The following is a 25,882-nucleotide window of genomic DNA, read 5'->3' on the forward strand; positions in this document are numbered from 1 at the left end:
CCTGTGTAAAGGCCCATTTGGGGTGCCCCTGCATTGGGTTAAAGGTAAGAGTCTGAGGAGTGGCTAGGGGGAGATCCTACCGTTGGGTCACGTGGTTCAGACAGGACCCCCTTGCTTTCTAAACTCCTTCTCCGAGAGGAATCTAGGTGTGGCTAAATCCAGGCTTAGTCTCCAACTTGGTCAATGGTTTATTTTCCAAGGGTTGTAGAAGTAACCGCTCATCAGAGTATTTGTTGTTAGTAACTGATTTGGCAGATGCCCAATGTCGTGTTCTAGGGCCAGTCACATTCAATGAGAACGATCACGGCTAGATTAATGAATAGTGCAGTTTATTAAAGCAACAGATACACAGGTTCTAGGCCCATAGTGGCAACCAAACTTTTAACATTAGCTTTAGCCTGATTATGCCTTCCTGCAGCCTATCAAGTTAATCTATCTGTGAATTGCCTCAGAGTCTGCTGATCCCAATAGACTCCATCCAGGAAGAAATCTACAGCGTGATGGCTTATTGGAGTAGGTCCTATGTAAGGTCTTCTGGAAAATCTCCCTTCCACATTCAGCAGATGTGGTATATAGCAAGGCTTAGAAAGAATCTGTGGAGGAATACCCACTGCCTTTAGGCCTAGGAAAAGATCTATGGAACGTTCCAGGCATAAGGCTCCCCTTTTTGTCTGTATGGTCCTAAGGGCTGAATGGTCCACGTCCATCCATTCTATTAATTTGAAGGCTCTATTGGCATTTCCAGTTCCCAGCCCCTACAGAGTGAGTAAGCTTGTCAACAGCTTTGCTCTCCAAGCACAGGCAGGGCTCTCCCTTCAGACTAGCGACAAACCCTTCTTGGTGCAAGGGCGGTATCCTTCCTTTCTTCAGTGAAAACTCATCACGTAGATGCCTGTCCTTGTACCACTGAGAATTCAACACGACAGACACCCGGGAGAGCTGGTTTCAGGTAGCGGGTGGGCTTTGAGTGCATAGCCAACAGTGGGGCTTGTTTGCCCCTGCTGCTGTAGTTTGCCCTGTGGCGATGGCCAGATTATGGGCTGAATATGTATAATCCCTATTCCACCACAGGCTTATAAGCAAGGCTACCGTATTAAAACCTACGCTTCCCACGCACCATTAACAGAAGAAGCAAAGAGACACCGAGAGCAACAATAACCATCCCTTGGATATAGAGGGCAGCCCTGAACTCAGAAGGGTTTCCTGGCTCTGGAAACCCAGAAGGCACTGAAAGATCTAGAGCAAGAAGTCGTGGAAGCTCCCGCGTTAGCCCTGCCAGGCTACAACAATCAGTTTCTATCAGATTTCCCTGAACAGGAGGGACAGCCGGTTGGCCCCAAAAGGTCAGCAAGGCGCAGCATGTTCCTCAGGAGAACTAGACCTCGTAACTCAGGGCCTGATTTCATGGACTGAGGCTGTTGCAGCAGCAGCTGTGGTGGTGGAGAAAGCAAGAAATAGTGTCCTGGGGCACCTCCTAAGGCTAAGGGTTCATTCCTTACTTCCTTGTCCTCCCCTCCAGAGTTCAAGCAAGTGCGGATGTGCCACTGTGGGGAATTACGTTGGGTTATGGCAATAACCGTACATGGTCATTGCCTTCTTTGGCGGAACCTTCCATAAATGCAACAAGATACACTCAAACCGCTGCCTCTCCCCCAGGCTGTCTTGCCCTGGCTCTCTGCCGACAGGAGGGAGCAGTGGGTGGTGTCAGCCTGGGGGGGTGACAGGAGGGAGAGCGGGCGGTGACAGGCGTGGGGGTGAGAGGACATGGGGCGGTGATGGGCCCAGGGCTGTTGGGAGAGCCAGCGCGGGCCCCGGGGCTGATGGGAGGTGACGCTGGGTGGCGAAGGCCCAGGGGGTGGCGGGAGGGACAGCGCAGACCTCGGGGTGTGACAGGACACCGGGCAGCGACAGACCTGGGGGGTGACAGGACAGCAGGCTGCTGGAACCCCCTCCCCTAAGGGCCACTCGGCATTAGGGCAACGAGGGCGGGGCTGCCACACCCACATGATGCAGGTCTTTCTTCATAATGTGCTGAGCATATAAGAGGACCATGACACCGCGTGCTGCAGTAGGCGCCATCCCAGAGCAGGCACCGCCTGGCCCCGACCATGTCCTGTGTCCACTACAAGTTCTTCTCCAGGCTGAACTATGATACGGTCACCTTCAGCGGCCTCCACATCACCCTGCGCGACCTCAAGCGCCAGATCATGGGCCGCGAGAAGCTGAAGGCGACCAGGAGCGACCTGCAGATCTCCAACGCCCAGACCAAAGAAGGTGCGTGGGGGCGGCGGGCGCGGGGCCTCGGGGACCAGTGCGGAGCTGCACCCCGGCGGGGAGCTGCATTGCAGGGGGGAGCAGCACCCCAGTAGGGAGTTGCACCCCAGCGGGGACCTGCACCACTGTGGAAAGCGACAACCCGCAGGGGCCCTGCACCACCTGCCCCGGCGCCCCCAGGGGCCCTGGCACCACCTGCCAGACGGTGGGCTGGCCCCGCTGGTAGGTGACGGTGTGGAGCCGGGCAGGCTCACCGGACACCGGCAGCCCTGGGGCAGAGGGCAGCACACAGGCACTGACCGGTGGCGGCATGGCCGTGGTGGTGAAGCGCATGTCGGACACCTCCGATGCCGTCGGCAGCTGCAGAGGGAACCTCTCTGTTGGGGGAAGCAAAGCGGGGTGGTGGGGTGAGCTACTGGTGGGCAGAGCCCCTTGGGGGGTTACCCGGAGGGCAGGAGCACCACGAGGAGCAGGAGCCTGCTGCTGTACCTGCCATGGCGGCGGGTCAGTGTGGGGTTTGTCTGGGGCAAAGAGTGTTCTGGGGTTCTGTCCCCACGGCGATCATTCCACCAGCACCTGCCTCAGCCAGCCCTGCCAGGGTTTCAATTTTCATGCCACAGCAACTGCCCGTCTCAATGACGTCCCATCCTGCTGATGGTTTCCTGTCCTCAATGCTCATTTCTCAACCCGGTGAGGGTTTCCCATCCCCACGGTAACTTTTCATAATGGAGATCTAGTAACAGAAGCAATGCTAACCTAAGCGAAAAGAAAACAGGATTTTAAATATCAGTGGAATATCTGCCCATGGAGTCATGTTCTGCAAAGGCAGAAGTCCCTTCAAAAAGCCTGTGCCTCCTTTTAATTTGATCTGCATTTGTTGAGTGTGTTGAGACGATAAAAGTCGGTGTTACCTATAAAAGGTTGCTTTTCTCTCTGTAAAGGGATTCTCTGAAGTGCTGTGTAATGACATACTGATATACGTTCTTACAACCTGACTACTGCTTTTTTCTGTACTGATGTTGTTTTCAGAATACACAGATGATGACGCCCTGATTCCGAGGAACTCCTCGGTAATTGTCAGAAGGATCCCTGCTGGAGGAGTTAAAGCTACCAGCAGAACCTCTGTTACGTGAGTATCCGTAAAGCGGTGTAGTCTTTGCTAGGGGGTTCAGTGAGGTCACTGGTTTAATGGATATTAGTTTACCAGTGGCGTTCCAACTGCATCTCCCTTGTTAAAGCGGCTGTTAGTTTTTGTTGTCCTGGGGTAGGTTTCAATGGACCTGTCCCAAAGCAGACTGACCTTTTTAGGCCTGCTGGGACATGGGCTTCAGGCTCCAACAACGGTAACTTCTAAGATGATTCTGTTGGGTTTGTTCTTGGGCTTGATTGTTCTGAGACCCGAGCTGTAGATGCTGTTTCCTCCAGGTGGAGAGATGCCTTATGCTACGGGCTTGCTTGTATTGCTTTCAGAGTAAAGACAGATACGCACCGTAGCGTACGCTTAGAATTTGTTCCCATCCCAGAGGAGCCCGATTGTCAGTGTTTGGCTATTTCCTGCATTTGCGGGAGGAGGCAGGATATGGCAGGTACTCTGAGGCCCCAGATCTGGGGTGTATTGGTTGAGATTACAGCTACTCAAACGTGATCCTGCCTACAGGATTGTTGTGGTCATTTTGGGATTTGGGGTTTTTTTTTAGTTGCACTGAATGTGAGAATTTGAGAATGAGAACAGTTTATGTGTATGAATAGATGGCCACATTCACTAGATTATCCGAACAATGTCCTGATGGGCAGGTTTTATAACCTGTTTCACTGCTTGATGTGGGGCACAAGTGCTCTATTTTAAGCTCTGATCATCTTCCTTTCTTTCTCCTTCCAGAAGTCGAACGGAGCCAGTGAGCGCAACACCAAAAGCAGTATGTAAAAGCACAGGGTCACACCTTTTTCTGCACACTGCACTGAATTCTGAACAACGTAGCCTTGTATGAAATTTTCCAAACAGTAGCTTCATATAATTTCTTCCAGTAAAACATAGCCTATGCTGCAAAGACAATGGATTTGATTCAGCATAGTAAGAACTGCGTAATGCCATCATTTGCACAGTTCTAATGGGACTATTGGTATTTGTGCCCAGTCACGCATTGTATTTCATCCTGAATATGCGAGGCTATTTCCTGAATGGCTTTGTGTTGTACAGATAAGGTACGATTGGTTATAGGCGATGTAGGTTCAAGGTTTGCACAACTGGACGTGGTGCCGTGCTCTCCATCTGTCTGTCTACAGCTAGTAACGTGTCTGTTGGCGTAGCTGCTTGTGCGCTTTGTGTTTCTTGCAATGAAAATGCTCCGGAGTGTATTTTTGCCATTTTCACCTTGTATCACTTAGCTTCTGTTTTTGCTTGCTTTGCCCAACGGTCCTGGAACTGTTTATTTGCAGTGATATTGTTTGGGCTCCTCCAAGTACTTGAATGTCTTTAACAGATTGCCCTGAATGTAAATATCGTTGCTACACAAAGTGGTATTCTAAAGTTCTGCATTTGCTCTTCCCGCTTTCTCTGATGCAGCAGCTTCATCTAATAGCTTGTCTGCAAATGAAAATACCTGAAACCCAGTGTACAAATTTTGGCGCAAGGTTAGAGCCTGGGGCCTTTGTGGGGCATTTTTCATCAGGTTGGAAAACACTGTCATTCTGCTGCTGAAATATAAATAAGTAACAGAAGGAAATGCTTGACTGGTAATAGCCTGGATTTTGATTTAGTCTTCTGTTCAGTTTCTTTAGTTCTCTTTAGTTTCTGCTAAGTCTTCCGTTTGAAATGGCAGTTCATACATTGACTGTCGATTCTGGATTTTGGATTGTTTGGGGGTTGGGGGTTGTTGGTTGTCGAGTCGTGTCCCCGCCCCTCCCCAGTTCTTCTGCAGTATTGCCTTAGGGTGGCAAACAAGTTTCATGGAGATGTTGGTTCTAACTGACTGGTTGGAGGGACTGGCAGGAAATACTTCAGTAGAAATATAAAGGAAACAAAAAAAGACCCAGGGCTGGAGGGCCGTGGAAGGTGGCCGTTGGGCAAACGTGCTGAACAGTACATCAGTTACCCTTCCTGACCCATTTGACAAGGTTCCCTCTCTGAGATACTCTGGAGCAACAAGCTGATCTCAAGCGGGTCTGGTTAGTCTAGTTTCTTCTCATTAACCGCATGGGCACTCTTAAGCTGGCGTAGCTTTGGACTTTGCCTTGAGCAAATGCAAATGACACGAGGTCGGAAATGCCTCTTGCAGTCACACTCGGAGCGCATCGTGCAGACTTTCAGACTACGGTAGAGGTTAACTATTGCTATGTTTGGACTGTACAACTTGAATATGTGTTTAATTTTTTGTGAACAGATGGATGACTCCTCTGCATCTGCTTCTCTGTCCCAGCTTATTCAGGTATATCTATATTCTTACCAAATACTTCAAAAAAAAAAAAAGTGTTTGCTTCATATTTTTAAATCTTGCACTGTGATCCAGAGCTGTATAACTGTTGTAATGCGAACAATGCTTTACTTTAATTCTTAATAATGTCAAGTATTTATGTTAACCTTAAAATGTGTGTATGCTTTGATCCTCTCCTGTAAAGAGCAGTTGCCACTTTGGGGAGATAGAAGGGGAGAACCTTACCAGCACCAACGTCACGTTGCACTAGTGCTCATCTTCAAGACACAAAGGAGAAGCACTTCAGAGGCTGTTTGCCCTTTTTCATACATTCCGTTAGTTCTGCTTTGGGGAGGAGCGCTATTTTTACAGAAGCATGTCACTGGCTGTAAGGGACGGACATTCCAGGGGGTGTGGAGCAGCCAAATTAGAGGCGTGCCTGGAACACGGACAATTGCAGGGCTATTTCTGAATTTCTAGTCCTCAGAGCTGCAGATCCATTCTTTGACCGCTGCACAATTTCATCAGCTGTCGTATAGATACAGTGGGCAACACAATCTGATTTCCTTGAACGCAGACTGTGTACGCTGTGATTATGTCCCTAACCGTGTCTAGGAACACACCCACGCCTGTGTGTGGCATGCTGGCGGAGGTGACCTTCTGGAACTCCTGCCACGCCGCGTTTTGCTGTGGAGCTGCTGGCGGTTTTTGCCCGGGAATGTGTAACTTTGGCTGGGAAAGCACTAGTCATTGCGCCTTGTGAGAAGGCGTAGTGCTAGCCAATTCAGTGCCTGGGCTTTAAAGTTACAAAGCTCAGAGAAGGCAGGGCCTAATGCAGAGGAGCTCGTTCTTTCTTCTGAAAAGAAAGGCTGGAGTTCATTCCCAAGACAGAGAAAGCTCTCCCCACTAGCCACTTCTTCCCTCTCTCACCACAGACATGAAATTGTGGACACGTGGCAAAAATATTGGAAAAAATAATTCATTTGGAAGGTAGCCACCAGAAGAAACTGGTCTGCATTAGTGCTGTCCCTAAACGTGTCCTTGGTTCTGTAAACTTAGGTGAAGTTTTACTCTAAAATGTGAGAAGCCGTCCAAGAGGTGCACACATTGAAGCTTTTGAGAACATTGAAGTATTTCAGAACAATACAGGAACAACACCTCAGAGCAGCTCAAAACTGTGACTTACTCTACCCTCTTTAGCGCAGACTGGCTCAGCATGGAGTCAATGTGTTGTAAAAAGTCCTCTGGTTTATTACTGCTATGTACGAAATGCCATATTTGAACTTTCGCCTATCCCTAGAAATGTTTTGTGGGTTTTGGATGTGTCTTGTACATCTCTTGGGTTCAAGCAAATCAGTCAAGTGTCTGTGAAGTTTTCTGTCACGGTTAATGGAAATGATTTCATAGGTGTCGATCTGCATTATGTTACAGTTGAGGAAAAACTGTGTATAGGAAACAACCATTTAATAAAATGCTGAAAGTAGTTGGTTGCTCTTGCGAAGGAATGCACCTAAAAGCAAAGACAGGAGTGGCTGATCTGAAGGCTTGGTGCTGGACGGTCCAAAGAATGTACAGTCCCTCCCTTAGACCCTGCTGGTATCTGCACTAGTGTGTAATTAAAACGTTTGAACAAATAGTACTTCAAAAACCAAGAAATCAGCTGGTTTCCTTCATATGAAGATCTAGTTCTGCGTAAGGCTTATATTACAATTTGCATGGTAAAAGGACACGGCCAGCTGGAGAAACCTGCAGGTTTTGCTTACCGTAGTTAGCTCACTTAACACGAAGAAGTTAGCAGGGGCTCTAAAGTGTTTCTAACGTGTGTGTCGACTAACGGCCTGTTACACAGACTGCCAGTCTGGCTGAAGCCAGCGCTTCCGAAGAAGACAAAATAAAAGCGATGATGATACAGTCTTGCCGTGCATATGATCCAATCAAGTAAGTGTTGATAACGCCAGATCTGTTCCCCAACGATTACGGAGGAATGCTAGAGATGGTTGCTTTAACAAGAGAGATACATGCACCCCTTTTTCTTTTTCTCCCAAAAACCTTCTAGTTACATGAAGAACAGCCTGGGTCTACCTCCGCCATCATATACTTGCTTTCGTTGTGGAAAACCTGGCCACTATATAAAGAACTGCCCAACAAATGGGGTAAGGTTGGGGGGGGACTTCTGGTGTTACTTCGGTTTTGTTTTTTACCTTGGCAGTGAGGTAACAGACACATGAACACGCATATTAAGACGTGTTTCTCTTGGGGTGAAATAGAGAGGTTACATGGCAAAGTTGCAAAGCCCTTCAAAATTCAAGGGACACCTGCAATTACCAAGGCAAAATTTTCTTTTTTCCAGGCCATCACAACAAACATAGCCAGAGAACTTTCTCTGTCAACTTTCATGCATATTTTTCTGTATTTCACTATGACTGGAAATTTATTTTGGGTTTGAACCCTTTCTAAAGACACTTCACAGTTTTTAGTATTTTGTACAAAACCAGGATGTTTCTGCTGGCCCCATCTATTGGATATCTGCCTGGTGTAATGACACAAGCCTCTGGCTGAGCGTCCCTGCCATTTAACAACAGTCACGGAGATGTCGTTTTAAGTGTGGGTCTTGAGATACGCCTGCATTTCTTTTCCTGCCAGGACAAGACTTTTGAGCCTGTTCCCAGAATTAGGAGGAGCACGGGCATTCCAAGGAGTTTCATGGTGGAGGTGAAAGATCCCAACACAAAGGGTGTTATGCTGACCAGCACGGGAAAATATGCCATACCAATTATTAATGCGTAAGTATGGGACTAACGGGACTGACCCAGGAGCGAAGGAGAGGAACCGTGCGTCAATGCCTGGGCGGCAATGCAGCCGAGTGGGCCAGCACCTCTAGTTACGGGGGAGGAAGCACTGGCATTGCATCTTAACCTTAACACCCGTGATACTTTCTAATCCCAAGGCCCTAAAATAGGACGCTCCTCCTGTTCATGCCCCTGGAAGCTGCTTAAACTTGTGGCGTGCTAAGAATCAGTATTTCTGCAAAAGGTTTCCGAGGTGTTTGCAGTGGAGTCGTTCTCTTTGAAAGCGCGTTTTGCTTCTGTCTGATGCTGCAAAGGCTCCTTGCAAAAGTTAACAAGTTGCCGTGGGAGTGAGGTTTCCTCCCCCTCTGACTTTTATCACCTCCCCTGTGTGAAAGAGGCTGCAGTTTTCCTGTTGCTATAAACTAAGAAAATACTACTGTGTGCTGACAAGAGCGGCTGCTCTAAAATGCACTCGGTGGCACTTCTGGTGTTCTGCCATGGACCTCCTTTTGTAGAAGCTCTAACATAGACTTCTTCCATTTCCAAAACTTCATTACTCGGAGACTGACTTGATCCTCAGCCTGCCATTTACTTTTACCCTCTGGCAACAGAGGAGAGGTGGGATTCATTTCACACGATTTCTAGCTGTCAAAAAGTTATCTGCCTAGTCTGAGCTGATTTCTCCATTGACCCAATGAATGGGAGAGGTCTGCAGCAGGAAAATTGTTCCCCCTCCCTCTTCTCATCCTGTGGCTGTAGAAAAGGACTTTCAACTAGCGGCCTACGTTTTAGAAGGCTAATGTGGAGTGAGAAGAATTCCACCTGTTCTCTTCCCCTGAGAAAAGCCAAAGCTTGGAAAAGTTCTCCTTGACCCACCTTTAACTTTTTGCTCTCTCCTTCCCCACCCCGCTCCAGGGAAGCTTATGCCAGAGGAAAGAAGGAAAAGCCTCCCTTTCTACCAGAAGAGCCGGCCTCCTCCTCCCCCTCCGATGAGCCTATTCCAGATGAGCTCCTGTGTCCCCTTTGTAAAGATATAATGACCGACGCAGCTGTTATTCCCTGCTGTGGAAACAGTTATTGTGACGAATGTAAGTGTGACCCCATGGCTGTTAATTCAAAACATCACCTCTGATCCTCTGAAAGCAGAAACAGGAGATCAGGAAATTACTGTGTCACCGGTTCTATGTAGTACTTAAGCCCAGCCTGAATAGGAAAGGACTCTTCTCCTATAAAGGGCAAAAGAAAGGCCGAAAGCTTTTTCCTCCTTTTTATGTATCTCGTTAAATCCCCTTCGCACGTGGAAGGACGAGTATGAGAAGAGGGCGTAACTGCGCCGGTGATGACACTATTAGATAGCGAATGCATTTCGTTTGTCCACAGCCCTTTCCCTCCTACAAAATTACAGAGCCAACGCTGGTGACTTCCTGTGGTCTGCAGCAATCGGGTACTTGGGCATTTAATGCACATTCTCCTCCACGGGAGAGTTGGCTGAAACCTTCAGAACTCAAACCCGCTAACGGGTTTTTGAGGTCTCTTTTATTCACTAGCCCTGAGGTTGGTGACTTCTCACTGTACTAGAGAGTGGAAAAAAGGTGAGTCAAGACATCAAGACACCGCCTACTCCACACCTCCAGATGTTACAGGAGTGAAACATCAGGGCTGTACCGTTATTGGCTGCATACTAGAAAATTATTAGGCTACTGAACTTGAGCTTCATGTTCCCAATTCAAGATCATCTTCACCCATTAATCATATACATGGTTTTCTAACTGATGAGAACCCCAAAAATGTCCTTAGTTTGGCTAAAATCTATTTTGACGACTCTAATTGCACACAGGTATTAGAACAGCGTTACTGGATTCTGAGGATCATACCTGCCCAACGTGTCATCAGAGCGATGTTTCTCCTGATGCTTTAGCTGCCAACAAGATCCTACGCCAGGTAACGTGATGGCTTTTCCGTGAACTGCTTGTAAGAGAAGTCTATTCCTGAAAAGCTGAAAGGGAAGAAAACATGAATCGGCAGCTCCTGAAGCAGGGCTAAATTGGACAAGGCTACATTTATTTACTCCTCCAGTGCATGATCCCTTGTTACAGAAGCTTACAACTCCTTAGAGACAGTCTGCCAAATTCAGGTCACAGTTTTAACGTGATTGCCTCCCTTTCAAATTCGGTGTTGACACTGAAGTGCTTTAAATACAGACACCCTGAGTTACCAGTCATTAATGCCGGCGCTTAATGCGATGTGTTCCTACCCCTGCCTGCTGATTTATTTTAGGATTGATAGCATTTACAGGAACAGGCGAGTGATGTTCCTCTGTGGAGCCTTTTGTTTGTGTGCCTCCTGAAGTTTCCTATCCCCTTTTTGTCCGTGTTTTTCTGCCTCTAGGCTGTGAACAACTTCCAAAATGGAACTGGCTACCCTCGGCAGCAGCAGCCGCAGCAGCCGCCACCGCCACCACCTCCACCACCACTCCTGACTGTCGGGCCTCCCGCCGCGCTGGTGACGGCCGCTAACCTTTCTAAACCTTCCTCTCAGCCAATCGGCGGGTTGTTGGAGGAGAAGGTTAGTTTGATTTCAGCATAGGCACTGATCCTTGTCTTTTAGCAGAGCTTCGTTTCCAACTCTTTCCAACCGTTTTTTGCCAAGGGCCGTCAGGTTCCGCTACTAAGACAAGCAGCACTGCCGAGTCGTCTGGGCCCCCAAGTACAATCAATACCCACAACGGGTAAGTAACGCTAACTTTAGAATTCCTTTAAAAGTCTTATCTTCAGATAAACTGAATGGGATTTTTTTCTTTTTCCCTCCCCACTGCAACAGGTCATCCAGTGAGAGCCACTACAATTCGCTCAGCAGGTGGCGGATCAGGCTGCGAACTGTAAGTGTCCCACAGAAATTCAATGCATTACTACCGGTAACTGTACTACTACTCCTGGTTAAAGGAGGCCGTAACACGTAACTCCTGCAACAGCTGATTTGCAATGAATAAGTACGCACAGGTAGTTGTGGAGAACACAAGCAGTAATTAATTTTGAAATGGCTTACTTTGAATTGCCTTAAACAAAGGGATCTGTGCTTGCACTAAGATTATTTAAAATAAAACATCAGCACAGGACTGACAAGGGGACTGCCAAAAACCAACACTTTCTGGGGAAACCGTAATCACATACGAAAATTAAATATAATTATAGGATCAAGTGGAAAGCCAGGCTAGAAGCTTGGAAGCAGAAACTTTACATGCTAACAAGTTCTTCAATTTGCAGTAGCATCATTACATAAACACATGGAGAGAGGATAAAAAAAAACCAAACCAAACCAAACAAAGCAAACCAAATTTGAGAGGAAAAAAATTGGGGAGTGTGACCCTTTTTTCTTTCTTTTTCTGTGTGGTTTTTGTTCAGGTCCAAGTCTCCCTGCAGTGCTTCATCGTACTGTAGAAGTTCGTATACCTACACCAAGTCAAGATCCAGTTCTTCCCCCACTCACTCCTACTCTCGATCATTCAGTCGTTCCCAGTCTCGTTCCTCCCCGCGATCGCCGCCGTATCCAAGAAGAGGCAAAGGGAAGAGTCGTAACTATCGCTCCAGGTCAAGGTCACGCGGCTCTCACCATTCAAGGCTAAGGTCACCCCCGCACAGAAGATACCATTCACGGTCAAGGTCTCCGGTGTTTAGGGGCCAGTCTCCAACTAAACGGACTCTACCTCAAGGGGAAGGAGAAAGGGAGTGTTTTAACAGGTCCAGAGAGGTTCCACCATATGATAGGAAAGCTTACGAGGGCAGATCCCGTGACTGGAGGGATCCATTTGGAAAGGAAAGATACAGAGAACGGCGAGGGAACTCTAGGCACCGGAGTGAGAAGTTTTACAAGGGCTATGCTGTTGGCTGTCAACCTCCACCTCCACAAAACAGAGAGGACTTTTCTCCAGGTAGGTTCGGTCCACCTGGCACCAGACGAGAGAATTTGCCATGTGCTCAGGGACGTAGGCAGGATTATCCTGGTGGGCAGAGGCACAGAAACCATCATACAGCTGGAAATTGCCCTGAAAAACCATGTGGAAGGGAGAGCCGTGGCATCAAAGATCCTGAAACATCAAAAAAGAAAGAGGTGGAAAAACCACTGGGAGACAAGAAAGGCAATAAAGATAAAAAGCACCGGAATGAAGGATTTCCAAATGCTGAGTTGTTGGAAGGTGCGAGAAAACCAAGAGAGGCAGCTGCAGCAGAAGGTGTTACAGCGGAGTCTGTCTTCAGGCTCCCAAGCAGAGACGATGCCACCCCTGTGAGAAATGAGCCAATGGAAACAGAGTCTAGTGCTTTCAGACTGGGGTCTGAAAAGGAGGAAGAAGAGAAGGATAAGCCAAAAGCAAAGACTGACAAGGCCAAGCGGAAAGTAGAAGTGGCTCTTCCTCCTAAGACGGACAATACAGTAAAACCAGCTGAAGGTTCCAACGAGAAGGTGGACACGGGTCGTGACAAATCTCCTCGACTGGAACCTCCTGCGAAAAAGGCAAAGGAGGACTAGCCAAAGTCAGGCAGTGTTAAAACACCTTCCTCTTGAAAGGATGAGGGTGTTTTGATGCTGTCCTGCAGCGAGTAGTTGCTAGTTGGGAGGACAGAAGGGGAGTGCCTTATCAGCCAAGTTAGAGCCATTTCTGGAATACGGGCAATTGCATGGCTATTGTTCTCTTTGTTTACTCGCACCTGTATAAACACAAATGGCATGTTCATCAATAAAGTTAACACTCTTTTAGCCTCGCGTGTTCCCTGGCATGTCTGTGTTACATTTCTAACTAGCGTCTCACCATGAGCTCACAGAGATGTCTCAAAAATAAGTAGGAAATAAGAAAAATAATACTCCTGGAGTAGGAGGGGAGACTCAGTGTTAGTTAGAACTAATTAAAGTCAGTGAAAGACAAAGCACAACCATTCCCTTCTTGTTTGCTCTGACTGTACCTGCTTTGGGTTGTGGGTAGGCATAGGCAGGGTGGAAGCCTTGCATCTCTCTTGACGAGTCCTCTCTCTCTCCTTCTCCCCGTGAAAGCAGAATGCACATTAACTATGCACACTAACAGGCGTATAAAGAAAAGCTAGGGCCCTGGGGCCATTGCCACTGCCTAATTCTCTTACTATCCCGTTGTTTACCGATTTATGTTCTGGAATTACTAAATTTGGTACTAGAGCAAACCTTACACAACTCATACTCTTTGGGGGGGAAAAGATACACTCACCTTCCCGTTGTGACACTAATGGGTATAGCTTTCCCTCTGCCAGCTGGAAGCGTGCTGACTTCCCACAGTGCTTTACTGGCTCAGGACTCGACAGCTGCAAAGTATTAGATGAGACCTAGGTTTTACATGAACAGAGGAGAAAACAGTTCAGTGGCACACAGGAAAGACAGAAAGGAAGGGAGAAAAAGAAGGGAAAAACGGAGGAGTTAGTTAAATCCGTTACCTTTAGATCTCTCTGGCAGAAGGCCCTACTCCAGAGAGGCAATCCCATCCAAGAAACACTTTGCAGGCATTTAGAAGTCAGCAGGATACAAGCAAATACAGAATTTCTTTCTCAGATTAGGCTCATGGGTTCTCTTCTATGTTTGCACTGGGCACAGCTGACGTTCTGTCGCGCCGCGTGTTTTATGTGTGCTTGGTGTGACTAAGTGAACAAGACACAGCTGTTGCTCACAGACAGGAACTGTGGCGGTCAAGGTTAAACAAAATTCTCCCAGAGAGCCAGGGCAATATTGCCCATTTGGTTAGAGATGGAAGAGGGCCATTCGTCCTCACAGGCGCTGCTTGTTTCACTTGCCTGAGGGAGAAAAATGAAGTAAGACCTTACGTCTGGAGATCAAATCTCACCTTCTAAATAGATGTTGGTGTGCCAGCACCAGCACTGAGTGAGGAACTACCACCGCGCTTTAGGGAATTGCTTTTGCAGCCAGACTTTTCTGAGCTGCTTCCAAGTGCAGCCTTCAGAGTTCACCAATGCAAGAATTAATCGTTATTTCTCACAGTTGATATTTTTTGCTATGGCATGACATGGTAGTATTTGACACCGAAGCCTTGAAAAGCCCTAAGATTAGGTACAAGACCACCAGTGTTTCCATGGCACCTGCCTCATCACAAAAGTCATTCTCATGACCATGACCTTTCCGAGGCAAAAATTGCCAGCTCAGCCTTTCCCTTTCTACTTAATCGCTTTCTTTTCAACTAGGTCACCTGAACAGCTTACTTTTCAATTGTCAAGAAGATTCATTACAAAAAATCCCCAAATCCAGAACATCCATTTTACTGCAAGCTACTTAAAACATGGTGAGTGATACTTGAATATAGAATCACGGAACTGTTAAGGTTGGAAAAAACCTCTAGGATCATCAAGTCCAACCGTCAACCCAACACTACCAAGTCTCCTAAACCATGCCCTGAAGTGCCACGCCTACACGTCTTTTAAATACCTCCAGGGATGGTGACTCCCCCACCTCTCTGGGCAGCCTGTGCCAATGCCTGAGCGCTCCTTCGGTAGAGAAATTTTTCCTAATATCCAACCCAAACCTCCCCTGATGCAGCCTGAAGCCATTTGCTTTCATCCCATCGCTTCTTCCCTGGGAGCAGAGACCAACCCCCCCCATCACTCCAGCCCCTCTCAGGGGGCTGCAGAGAGCGAGAAGGGCTCCCCTCAGCCCCCCTCTTCTCCAGGCTAAACCCACCAGCTCCCTCAGACGTTCCCCAGCACACTTGTGCTCCAGACCCTGCCCCAGCTCCGTGGCCCTTCTCTGGACACGCTCCAGCACCTCAGGGTCCTGCTTGTCCTGAGGGGCCCAAAACTGAACATAACATTCAGTGCCCCACCAGTGCCGAGCACAGGGGCCCCATCCCTGCCCGGCTCCTGCTGGCCACACCATCGTTGACACAAGCCCAGGGGCTGGTGGCCTCCTTGGCCACCCGGGCACTGCTGGCTCATGCCCAGCCGGCTCTCAGCCAGCACCCCCAGGGCCTTCTCCGCCGGGCACTTCCCAGCCCCCCTGCCCCAGGCCTGGGGCGCTGCCTGGGGTTGGGGTGACCCAAGGGCAGGACCCGGCACTTGGCCTTGTTAAACCTCACACAACTGGCCTCAGCCCATCGATCCAGCCTGCCCAGGTCCCTCTGCAGAGCCTTCCTGCCCTTGAGCAGACCTACACCCCCACCCAACTTGCTGTCGCCTGCAAACTTACTGAGGGGGCACTCGAGCCCCTCAGCCGCATCACCGACAAAGCCACTAAACAGGAGGGGCCCCAAAACTGAGCCCTGGCAACCCTCATCGTGACCGGCCGCCAACTGGGTTTAGCTCCGGTCACCACCACTCTCTGGGCTCGGCCGACAGCCACTTTTTTACCCAGGAAAACGCTGCTCCCTTCCAAGCACAGCCACGGTGATTACGCTGTGAGCCCGCACGTGCGCACCCAGAGCTCTCCCAACTCCACTTCTGCGCCCAAGATGCGGCTAGAAACGACCCCCCTCCCTTCTCCCACCCGCACCCGCAGCCGCCCCGTTTCTGATGCAGCCCACGACGCGCCCCACGCACGGGCGGAGGCGTCTCTCCTTCCCCGCTGCAGGCACGGGCGGAATCCCGGCTGCTGCATGCGCTGCCCCGGCTGGGAGAGGGCTCCCGGGGGACAGCGACCGCCTCGGGAGCGGCTCTTCCCCGCTGCCGAGGGCAGGGTCACCCGCGGCGCGGTGCCGCGTTCCCAGCCCCGCTCCGCAGGCGGCTCCGGCGGTCTCCGCCCGCCCCGCTGCCGCTCTCCGAGAGGGGGGGTGTGAGAAACCATAAACTAGAGTATTGTTTATTAAGACTTATGCCGAGATTGTAAGAAACTATAAATTAGGATACTGCTTACTAAGACTTATGTCGAGATTGTGAGAAACTATAAATTAGGATATTGCTTATTAAGACTTATGCCGAGATTGTGAGAAACTATAAATTAGGATATTGCTTATTAAGACTTATGTCGAGATTGTGAGAAACTATAAATTAGGATATTGCTTATTAAGACTTATGCCGAGATTGTGAGAAACTATAAATTAGGATACTGCTTACTAAGACTTATGTCGAGATTGTGAGAAACTATAAATTAAGGTACTGCTTATTAAGACTTAGGTTGAGGTCAAGGTAGAGGTCATGCGAAGAATACCTCCCAAACCACCAGATGTCCAGACTAACCAACAGAAATAAGGAACTGAAGCTTGCGAAGACAGAGATAAGAAACTGAAGCATGAGAAGAATACCTCCCACTATTCCTTTGAACATGGAAGAAAAAAAATGTATAAAAAGAGACTGTTCGAACTGCTCAGTACGGCAGTTGGCGGAGCGCAGACTCCCCTGCCGTCCAGCGCTGTATTTGCTCATATTCTACTTGCTATAATTAATAAAATTCTAATTGGATTCTGATCCATTGTGGTCTCAATTTATGACAATCTTGGTGCCGTGACTCGGATAAGGAACGGTGAGCTTCTGTCCTCCGGGGAGGCGCCCCGCGGCAATCCGCGGCCCCGCGACCGACAGCTTACCTCAACCTTACCGACGAACCTAAATTCTAGAATGATGAGCAAAGGGGAAACCGGTAAAATCCCATAAAAATTCTGTGCACGGGAGTCCGGACGAAGACGCAGGGTGCGTAAGTATATGGCGAATTTGGTCGCAGGTTTACCGTTCGGGCGGGATTGGGTTTCCTGGAATATAACAAGTGAGAGGTTCGCTATATTGAACCAAGCGAGTGTGGACCCTTAAGTACTGCGTTTCCCATCTCCCGCGAGGGACTGGGCCAGGAACAAGGGGAACGAGTGAGTGCACGCTTGTGGATATTCCAGAAGATGGGGGCGAAGGGCAGCAAGCCTTCGACTCCCATGGGAAGGGTACCCACTGTACCTAAGAATACCCCTCTGGCATATATCCTAGACAATTGGAGATATTTCCCTGGAACCCTAGGGAGAGATAAACAGAAAATGATAGAATATTGTACTAGGATATGGGGAGGGAAGAAGATTTCTAAAGATGTCTTTTGGCCAGTCTATGGGTCAGAAAAAGACTGGGTCAGACAACAATTAAACCTCTGGGTTAATAATAAAAAAACCCTTAACCCGGAAGAGAGTCAGTATGCAAAAATGTGGCTAGAAAGACCGGGAGCTAGACTTTATCCACTGAATGAAGTGAAAACTAAACAAAAGAAAAAGAAGGAAGAGTTAGATGAAACCCTTCTAACCCCCCCTCCTTACATTCCTCCTCCTGCTCCCACAGCCCCTCCAGAGGTCCCCAGAGCATCCACCCCCCCACCAGAATCAGAACAAGGGTCTTCCCCTCCTCCTAGACGCATGACTAGGAGTCAAAAAGGGGCAGCTCAGATGTATCCTCTAAGGGAAATACCCATGGGGGGACCCCAACCTGTGATTGGATATATTTCTGTACCCCTAAGCTCGGCTGACCTACGAGATTTTAAAAGAACCGAGATGGGAACCCTAATTGAGGACCCACTCGGAGTGGCAGAAAGATTAGATCAATTTTTGGGACCAAACCTTTATACTTGGGATGAGATGCAATCTATCCTTGGTCAATTATTTACTACCGAGGAAAGAGATATGATCAGACGAGCAGGAATGAGACTGTGGGATGCTCAGCATGCCCAGGGACCCCCAGCAGATATTAAATGGCCACTCCAAAAACCTAATTGGGATAATCAGGATCCGGTGCATAGAACTCATATGCAGGACCTGAGAACTATAGTAATTCAAGGGATTAGAGAAGCAGTACCCCGTGGCCAGAATATCAATAAAGCATTTAATGAAATGCAAAAGAAAAATGAGAGCCCTACTGAGTGGCTGGAACGACTGAGGAAAGCCCTTCAGCTGTACTCTGGGGTAAATCCAGACGACCCTTTAGGGCAAGCGCTCCTCAAAACTCAGTTTGTGGCAAAATCATGGGAAGATATCAGAAAGAAGATTGAAAAGTTAGAAGACTGGCAGAATAGAGGGTTGGATGAATTATTGAGGGAAGCTCAGAAAGTCTACGTAAGGCGGGAAGAAGAGAGCAGCAAGCGACAAGTAAAAATGATGGTAGCAGCAGTCAGAGAGGATCGCAAAGGGCGGACTGGTGAACACAGATCTGCTGGAACGAAACAAGGGAATGTAGTAGTAAAGAAGGAACAGAGATGTTGTTTTTACTGTGGAAAGAAGGGACATATAAAGAAGAATTGTAGAGAAAGGATCAGGGATGAGGAAATATTGAAAACGGAATAGGAGAGTCAGGGGCTCTATATCTTAGGGGACCGGAGTCATCATGAGCCCTTGATAAAATTAAAAATAGGTCCCCATAAACCAGAGTTCACCTTTTTAGTAGACACTGGAGCTGAGAAATCGACTATTAGGCAAATACCTGAGGGATGTAAAGTTTCCCCTGAAAAAGTACAAGTAATTGGGGCAAAAGGAGAACCCTTTAAAGTAAGCAAAATCAAAAATGTAGTATTCGAAACTGAAAATAAATTTGGAATGGGTGAACTCTTGCTCGTCCCTGAAGCAGAATTTAATCTGTTAGGACGGGATTTAATTGTTGAATTGCAATTAGAAATTAAAGTAAAAAATCAAGAGCTAATGGTGTCTGCTTATCCTTTGACCGTGGATGATCAAAAACAAATTAACCCCGATGTCTGGTACTCTCCGGACACAATAAGTAAACTAAAAATCCCACCGATTAAAATTCAAATTTCCGAACCCCACATACCTGTGAGGGTAAGGCAATATCCCATATCCCTAGAAGGATGGAGAGGATTAAAGCCAGAAATTGATCGATTGTTAGCACAAGGAATCTTAGAGCCTTGTATGTCACCCTTTAACACTCCCATTTTGCCTGTGAAAAAGCCAAATGGGAAATATCGGCTTGTGCATGATTTAAGGGAAATAAACAAAAGAACTATCACCCGGTTCCCTGTAGTAGCAAATCCATACACACTGCTAAGCAAGCTAGGACCCCATAACTCCTGGTATAGTGTGGTTAATTTAAAGGATGCCTTTTGGGCCTGTCCACTGGCAGAAGAATGCCGTGATTATTTTGCCTTTGAATGGGAAGACATAGAGACAGGCCGTAGACAGCAATTGAGATGGACGGTGCTCCCCCAAGGGTTCACTGAGTCCCCTAATCTGTTTGGACAGGCCCTGGAAGAGCTCTTAAAAGAATACCGGGTACAAACGGGAAATGTGCTGTTACAGTATGTAGATGATCTGCTCATAGCATGGAATAATAAGGAAGATGTAAGAAAAGAAAGCATTCAACTCCTAAACTTTCTTGCACAACAGGGACTACGGGTATCACAAGAAAAGTTACAATTTGTGGAAGAAAAAGTGAAATATTTGGGGCATTATTTGTTTAACGGCAAAAAGATATTGGATCCAGAGCGCATTAAGGGAATTTTAGAATTACCTATGCCTGTCACTAAAAGGCAAATTCGGCAAGCATTAGGGCTATTTGGGTATTGTAGGCAGTGGATAGAGAATTACAGCTTTAAAGTTAAAATTTTATATGAACAACTGTCTAAAGATAAAATACCCAAGTGGACCCCTCAGGATCAGGAGCAGTTTGCCAGCCTCAAAAGGGAGTTAAGTCAAGCACCGGTTTTAAGCCTCCCAGATCTAAAGCGGCCATTCCATTTATTCGTTAACATACATGAAGGAACAGCATTCGGAGTATTAACTCAGGAATGGGCTGGACAAAAGAAACCGGTGGCATACTTATCAAAGCTGTTGGATCCTGTGAGCAGGGGTTGGCCAAGTTGTTTACAAATCATTGTTGCTGCTGCCTTATTACTTGAAGAAACGAATCGTATTACCTTCAATGGAGAAGTTGTCCTATATGCGCCTCATAATATAAGGGGGGTACTTCAACAAAAAGCAGAAAAATGGCTTACAGATAGCCGACTACTAAAGTATGAGGGAATACTCATAGAATCTCCAAAACTGTCCCTAAGGACTGTCGGAGCGGTTAACCCTGCAGAATTTCTATACCCAGGGGAAAGTACTGAGTTAATACACGATTGTCTCCAAACGATTGAACAACAAACACGAATTCGACCAGATCTAGAAGAAGAGGAATTACAACATGGAGAAATATTTTTTATAGATGGGTCATCTCGAATAGTGGAAGGTAAACGATTGTCAGGGTATGCCATCGTTAAGTTGGAGAAAGGAGAATTTAAGACAATAGAATCGGGCCCCCTGAGTGCCAGCTGGTCGGCTCAAGCCTGTGAGCTGTACGCATTGTGGAAAGCCTTAGTGTCACTGAAGGGAAAGGATGGAACTATATATACGGACTCACGCTATGCGTTCGGAGTAGTACATACCTTTGGGAAAATATGGGAGGAAAGAGGATTTGTTAACTCACAGGGAAAAGAACTGATACACCCAGAATTAATTCGGCGAGTTCTGGGGGCATTGAAAATGCCAAATAAAATAGCAGTCGTACATATAAAGGGACACCAGCGAGGTACGAGTTATCAAGTTAGGGGAAATAATGCAGCCGATACAGAAGCAAAACGAGTAGCAGGCAATTATAGTACGATTTTGACGATGCAACAAGTGCCTGTTAGTAAAAATTTGAGTTTTGAGTCTGCAGAAAAGGAAAAACTAAAACAAATGGGAGCTAAGGAACAAGATAGTAAATACATATTGCCAGATGGGAGAGAAGTCTTGCCGAAAGGCATAGCACTCGAAATATTTTCAAAAATACACAGTAAAACACACTGGGGAACCCAGGCGTTAGTTGATCATTTCAATCAACAGTTTGCCTGTATAAGCGTATATAACATAGCAAAGGCAGTCACGGCAGCCTGCGAGACCTGTCAAAAGGTTAATCGAAACAACATGAGACAAAAACCTCTTGGAGGACGTTCCCCAGCATACAGACCTTTCTCACACATACAAGTGGATTTTACTGAACTGCCCAGGGTAGGGCGTTACAAATATTTATTAGTAATGGTGGATCATTTAACACATTATGTTGAGGCTTTTCCTACCTCTAAGGCAACTGCTAACCAAGTTACTAAGGTATTACTTGAACATATTATACCTCGATATGGGGTACCTGATGTAATCGACTCGGACAGAGGAACACACTTTGTGTCAAAAATTGTTAGAGATCTAACAGGAAGTTTGGGTATTAAGTGGGAATACCATACACCATGGCATCCACAAAGCTCGGGAAAAGTTGAAAGGATGAATGGAGAAATCAAAACTATTTTGACTAAATTAATGATAGAAACCAAATTATCATGGGTTAAGTGCCTACCCATGGCACTATTAATTCTCAGAACCAGGCCCCGAGCAGATGTAAGAATATCAGCGTTTGAACTGGTGTATGGAATGCCCTATAGAATCGAAAGTCCACAAACAAATGTTTTAATTCGAGATCATGTGATTAATAAATATATTTCACAATTAGCAGAACATCGTAACAAGCTTTGGGAACATGGACTGATTGTGCAACGACCTCCGTTGGACTTAAAAATTCACAATTTTAAACCTGGGGACTGGATATTAGTTAAAACGTGGAAAGAAGAAACCCTAAAACCCAATTGGGAGGGACCTTATCTTGTTTTGCTTACAACAGAAACAGCTGTCCGGACTGCTGAGCGTGGATGGACTCATGCCAGTCGCATTAAAGGCCCAGTGTCATGGTTTCAGCTGGGATAGAGTTAATTTTCTTCACTCTAGCTGGTATAGTGCTGTGCTTTGAAATTAGCATGGAAAAAAACCTGTTGAGATAACACACAGATGTTTAGGCTGTTGCTGGGCAGCGCTGATACTAGTCAAGGACATGTCTAGCCTCCCATGCTCTGCTGGGTGCACAAGAAGCCGGGAGGGGAGGGGGCACAGCTAAGAGAGTGGATTCAAACTGACCAAAGGGATATTCCATATCATGTAACGTCATGCCCAGTATGCTACCTGGGAGGGGCTGGCCGGGGGAGGGAGGGAGCAATCGCGGCTTGGGGACGGGCAGCGTCGGTCGGCGGGTGGTGAGCGGTTGTATCGTTCGTGTTTCTGCGTTTTTGTTCCCTGTTTTCCCTTTCCTCCCTTTTCCCTTTTATTATATTAACCTTACTGTCATTATTATCATAATCATTTATCATCATCATTCTATTGTAGTTATTAAACTGTGCTTATCTCAACCCACAAGTTCTTTTGCTCGTCCGATTCTCTTCCCCATCCCACAGGGGTGGGGGGGGGGTGAGCGAGCGGCTGCGTGGTGTTCAGGTGCCAGCTGAGGCTGAACCACGACAGTCTATTTTTGGCGCCCAACGTGGGGCGAGAAGGGTTTGAGATAATAACAGTTGCTGGTCACAGCATTGATTAATCTGCTCGCAGTATTAGCTTGTCCAGTCTTTACCATGCTGATTGTAAAGTACATGTTAAAACTTGCTGTTGGTTCTGTCAGCTGGCTGTGCTCTGCAGTGATTAGAGATATTTTGCCTAGGAGACTTGTTATTAAAACACTGGCCTTGACTGTTATCAGTTGTTTAGGTTTTGCATGGAAGCCGTTACTGTACTACAGCTACCACCTCATGGAGGCAATTAGCAATTATACCTCCGCCTCTGAGGAGTTTTTTATGGAGGAAATACAGAATGGCACCGTAGCTAATATCTTATGTAATGTCTCCTCCCTCCTTACAACAACTTTTCAGTATCTTGAACATCCTTGTGTAGTTAAGATACATCTGTTGATATTGCTTTGGCAAGTGGTATCAGATCTGTCTAAGGTTAGTAAGCAAGTTAAGAATATAATCCAGAGATCTGTCCCAAGGCTTGATAGCTATGCGTGGCAGGGTATGTGGGAAAGTATGGGCAAATGCCTAAGACGGTGGGCACCCCCCATGGTGTGGGACTTCACCCCTGAACAAGTGCAGAATCCTGAAAAATTAGTAGAACATTTGGAGGAAATATGTTGTCACCCTGGCAATTCCAGAGAGATACAGATCACTGCCATGTGCTGGGGTCTGGCTTATGCCTATCGAGCCCTATTTAACACTATTCAGTACCCCCAAGGGAAAGAGAAAGGAACTACTCCAACCCCCGTGACAAGTACTGCGGCCACCCAAACCCTCACGACAGACACTGCAGCTACTCCAACCCCGGTGACAAACACTGCGGCCACCCAAACCGCCGTGACAGAGACTGCAGTTACTCCAACCCCGGTGATGAGCACTGTGGCCACCCAACCTGCCGCGACAGAGACTGCAGCTACTCCAACCCCGGTGATGAGCACGGCGGCCACCCAACCCGCCGCAACAGAGAATGCAGTTACTCCAACCCCGGTGACGAGCACTGCGGCCACCCAACCCGTTGCGACAGATACTGCAGCTGCTCCAACCCCGGTGATGTGCACGGCGGCCACCCAACCCGTTGCGACAGATACTGCAGCTGCTCCAACCCCGGTGATGAGCACGGCGGCCACTCAAACCCCCACGACAGGCACTGCAGCTACTCAAACCCCAGTGCCAAGCGTTGCAGCTGAACCAGAGGACCAACCTGTGCCAGTATCAGTCGCCCCTATACGCAAGAAGAAATCATGGAAGAGAAAGTCAACTCGTTTAGAAAGAGATTACGATGAACCAGGGCCATCACGAGAAGAGGAGGAGGAGGAGGAACCATGTGTACAAGAAACGGAAACTACCCGATCTCTATCCTTGAGTGAGTTGCGGGATATACGGAAAGATTTCGGGCGTCATTCAGGTGAGCACGTTATCACCTGGCTGCTCCGATGCTGGGATAATGGGGCCAGTAGTTTGGAATTAGAGGGGAAGGAAGCCAAACAACTGGGATCCCTCTCTAGGGAAGGGGGCATTGATAAAGCAATTGGAAAAGGAACACAAGCCCTCAGCCTCTGGAGGCGGCTCCTGGCCGCGGTGAGAGAGAGGTATCCCTTCAAAGAAGATATTGTATTGCGCCTAGGAAAATGGACGACCATGGAGAAAGGCGTTCAGCATCTAAGGGAATTAGCCGTGCTTGAGGTGGTTTATGGTGACCTGGACGATCAACGGTCCTCCAAAGATCCAGATGAAGCCGAGTGCACACGACCCATGTGGCGGAAGTTTGTACGGAGCGCACCATCCTCGTATGCAAACTCATTGGCAGTGATGTCCTGGAAAGATGACGAGACACCAACGGTGGCTGAGTTGATTGATAGACTCCGGGAATATGAAGCGAATCTCTCTTCCTCGCTCGTCTCTGCTGTTGAGAAACTGTCCCGAGAGTTCCAGCAACTCAAAGAAGATATGTCCTGCTCCCCACCAGTACGGACCAGTATCTCAGCCATTAGGAGTAATCGTCCCTTGGCTCAAGAGAAGGGATACACACGACGGGGCACCCTATGGTTTTACCTGCGTGATCACGGAGAGGACATGAAGAAGTGGGATGGAAAACCTACCTCAGCCTTAGAGGCACGGGTACGTGAGCTGCAAGGGAGAACAATTACTCAGGGAAGTTTCTCCAGGAGAGCTGCTGCCCCAGTTTCCCGTAAGCAATTCTCTAGGCAGAGGAGCAGAAGTGCTGATGGCCTGACTGATCTTAACAGAGACACCCGTGATTCATATCTACCGGAAGTGAGTGATGAATACTATGATCAGGACTAGGGGGGCCCTGCCTCCAGCCAGGTGGAGGAAAGGGATAACCGGGTTTACTGGACTGTGTGGATCCGATGGCCTGGCACATCTGACCCACAGGAATATAGAGCTTTAGTGGACACCGGTGCACAGTGTACCTTAATGCCATCAAACTATATAGGGGCGGAACCCATCAGCATTGCTGGAGTGACAGGGGGATCCCAAGAGCTAACTGTATTGGAGGCCGAAGTGAGCCTAACTGGCAATGAGTGGCAGAAGCACCCCATTGTGACTGGCCCCGAGGCTCCGTGCATCCTTGGCATAGACTATCTCAGGAGAGGGTATTTCAAGGACCCAAAAGGTTACAAGTGGGCTTTTGGTGTAGCTGCCTTGGAGACGGCGGAAATTAAACAGCTGTCTACTTTGCCTGGCCTCTCGAAGGACCCTTCTGTGGTGGGGTTGCTGAGGGTCAAAGAACAACAGGTGCCGATCGCCACCACAACAGTGCACCGACGACAATATCGCACCAACAGAGACTCTCTGATCCCTATCCACGGGCTCATTCGTCGACTGGAGAGCCAAGGAGTCATCAGTAAAACCCACTCACCCTTTAACAGTCCCATATGGCCAGTCCGGAAGTCTAATGGAGAGTGGAGGCTAACGGTAGACTATCGTGGCCTGAATGAAGTCACTCCACCGTTGAGTGCTGCTGTGCCAGACATGCTAGAACTTCAATATGAACTGGAGTCCAAGGCAGCCAAGTGGTATGCCACAATCGATATCGCTAATGCATTCTTC

The 25,882-nt window shown here is 47.8% G+C and overlaps 2 protein-coding genes across 2 annotated transcripts; both read left to right on the forward strand.

Annotated features, from left to right (window-relative positions):
* Positions 1-2,108: 2,108 nt before the first annotated feature.
* On the forward strand, positions 2,109-11,305 carry LOC135311326 (E3 ubiquitin-protein ligase RBBP6-like). The gene is made up of 11 exons (XM_064440452.1): positions 2,109-2,274; positions 3,304-3,403; positions 4,154-4,190; positions 5,655-5,699; positions 7,534-7,622; positions 7,741-7,837; positions 8,328-8,467; positions 9,389-9,561; positions 10,311-10,414; positions 10,862-11,038; positions 11,294-11,305. The coding sequence occupies exons 1-11, from the start codon at positions 2,109-2,111 to the stop codon at positions 11,303-11,305; spliced, it is 1,140 nt and encodes a 379-aa protein (XP_064296522.1).
* Positions 11,306-11,373: 68 nt separating this feature from the next.
* On the forward strand, positions 11,374-12,997 carry LOC135311327 (E3 ubiquitin-protein ligase RBBP6-like). Its single transcript, XM_064440453.1, has 2 exons — positions 11,374-11,387; positions 11,875-12,997. The coding sequence occupies exons 1-2, from the start codon at positions 11,374-11,376 to the stop codon at positions 12,995-12,997; spliced, it is 1,137 nt and encodes a 378-aa protein (XP_064296523.1).
* The last annotated feature ends 12,885 nt before the right edge of the window (positions 12,998-25,882 follow it).

The sequence above is a fragment of the Phalacrocorax carbo genome, unplaced genomic scaffold (genome assembly GCF_963921805.1).
Source record: "Phalacrocorax carbo unplaced genomic scaffold, bPhaCar2.1 SCAFFOLD_36, whole genome shotgun sequence".
Taxonomy (NCBI): domain Eukaryota; kingdom Metazoa; phylum Chordata; class Aves; order Suliformes; family Phalacrocoracidae; genus Phalacrocorax; species Phalacrocorax carbo.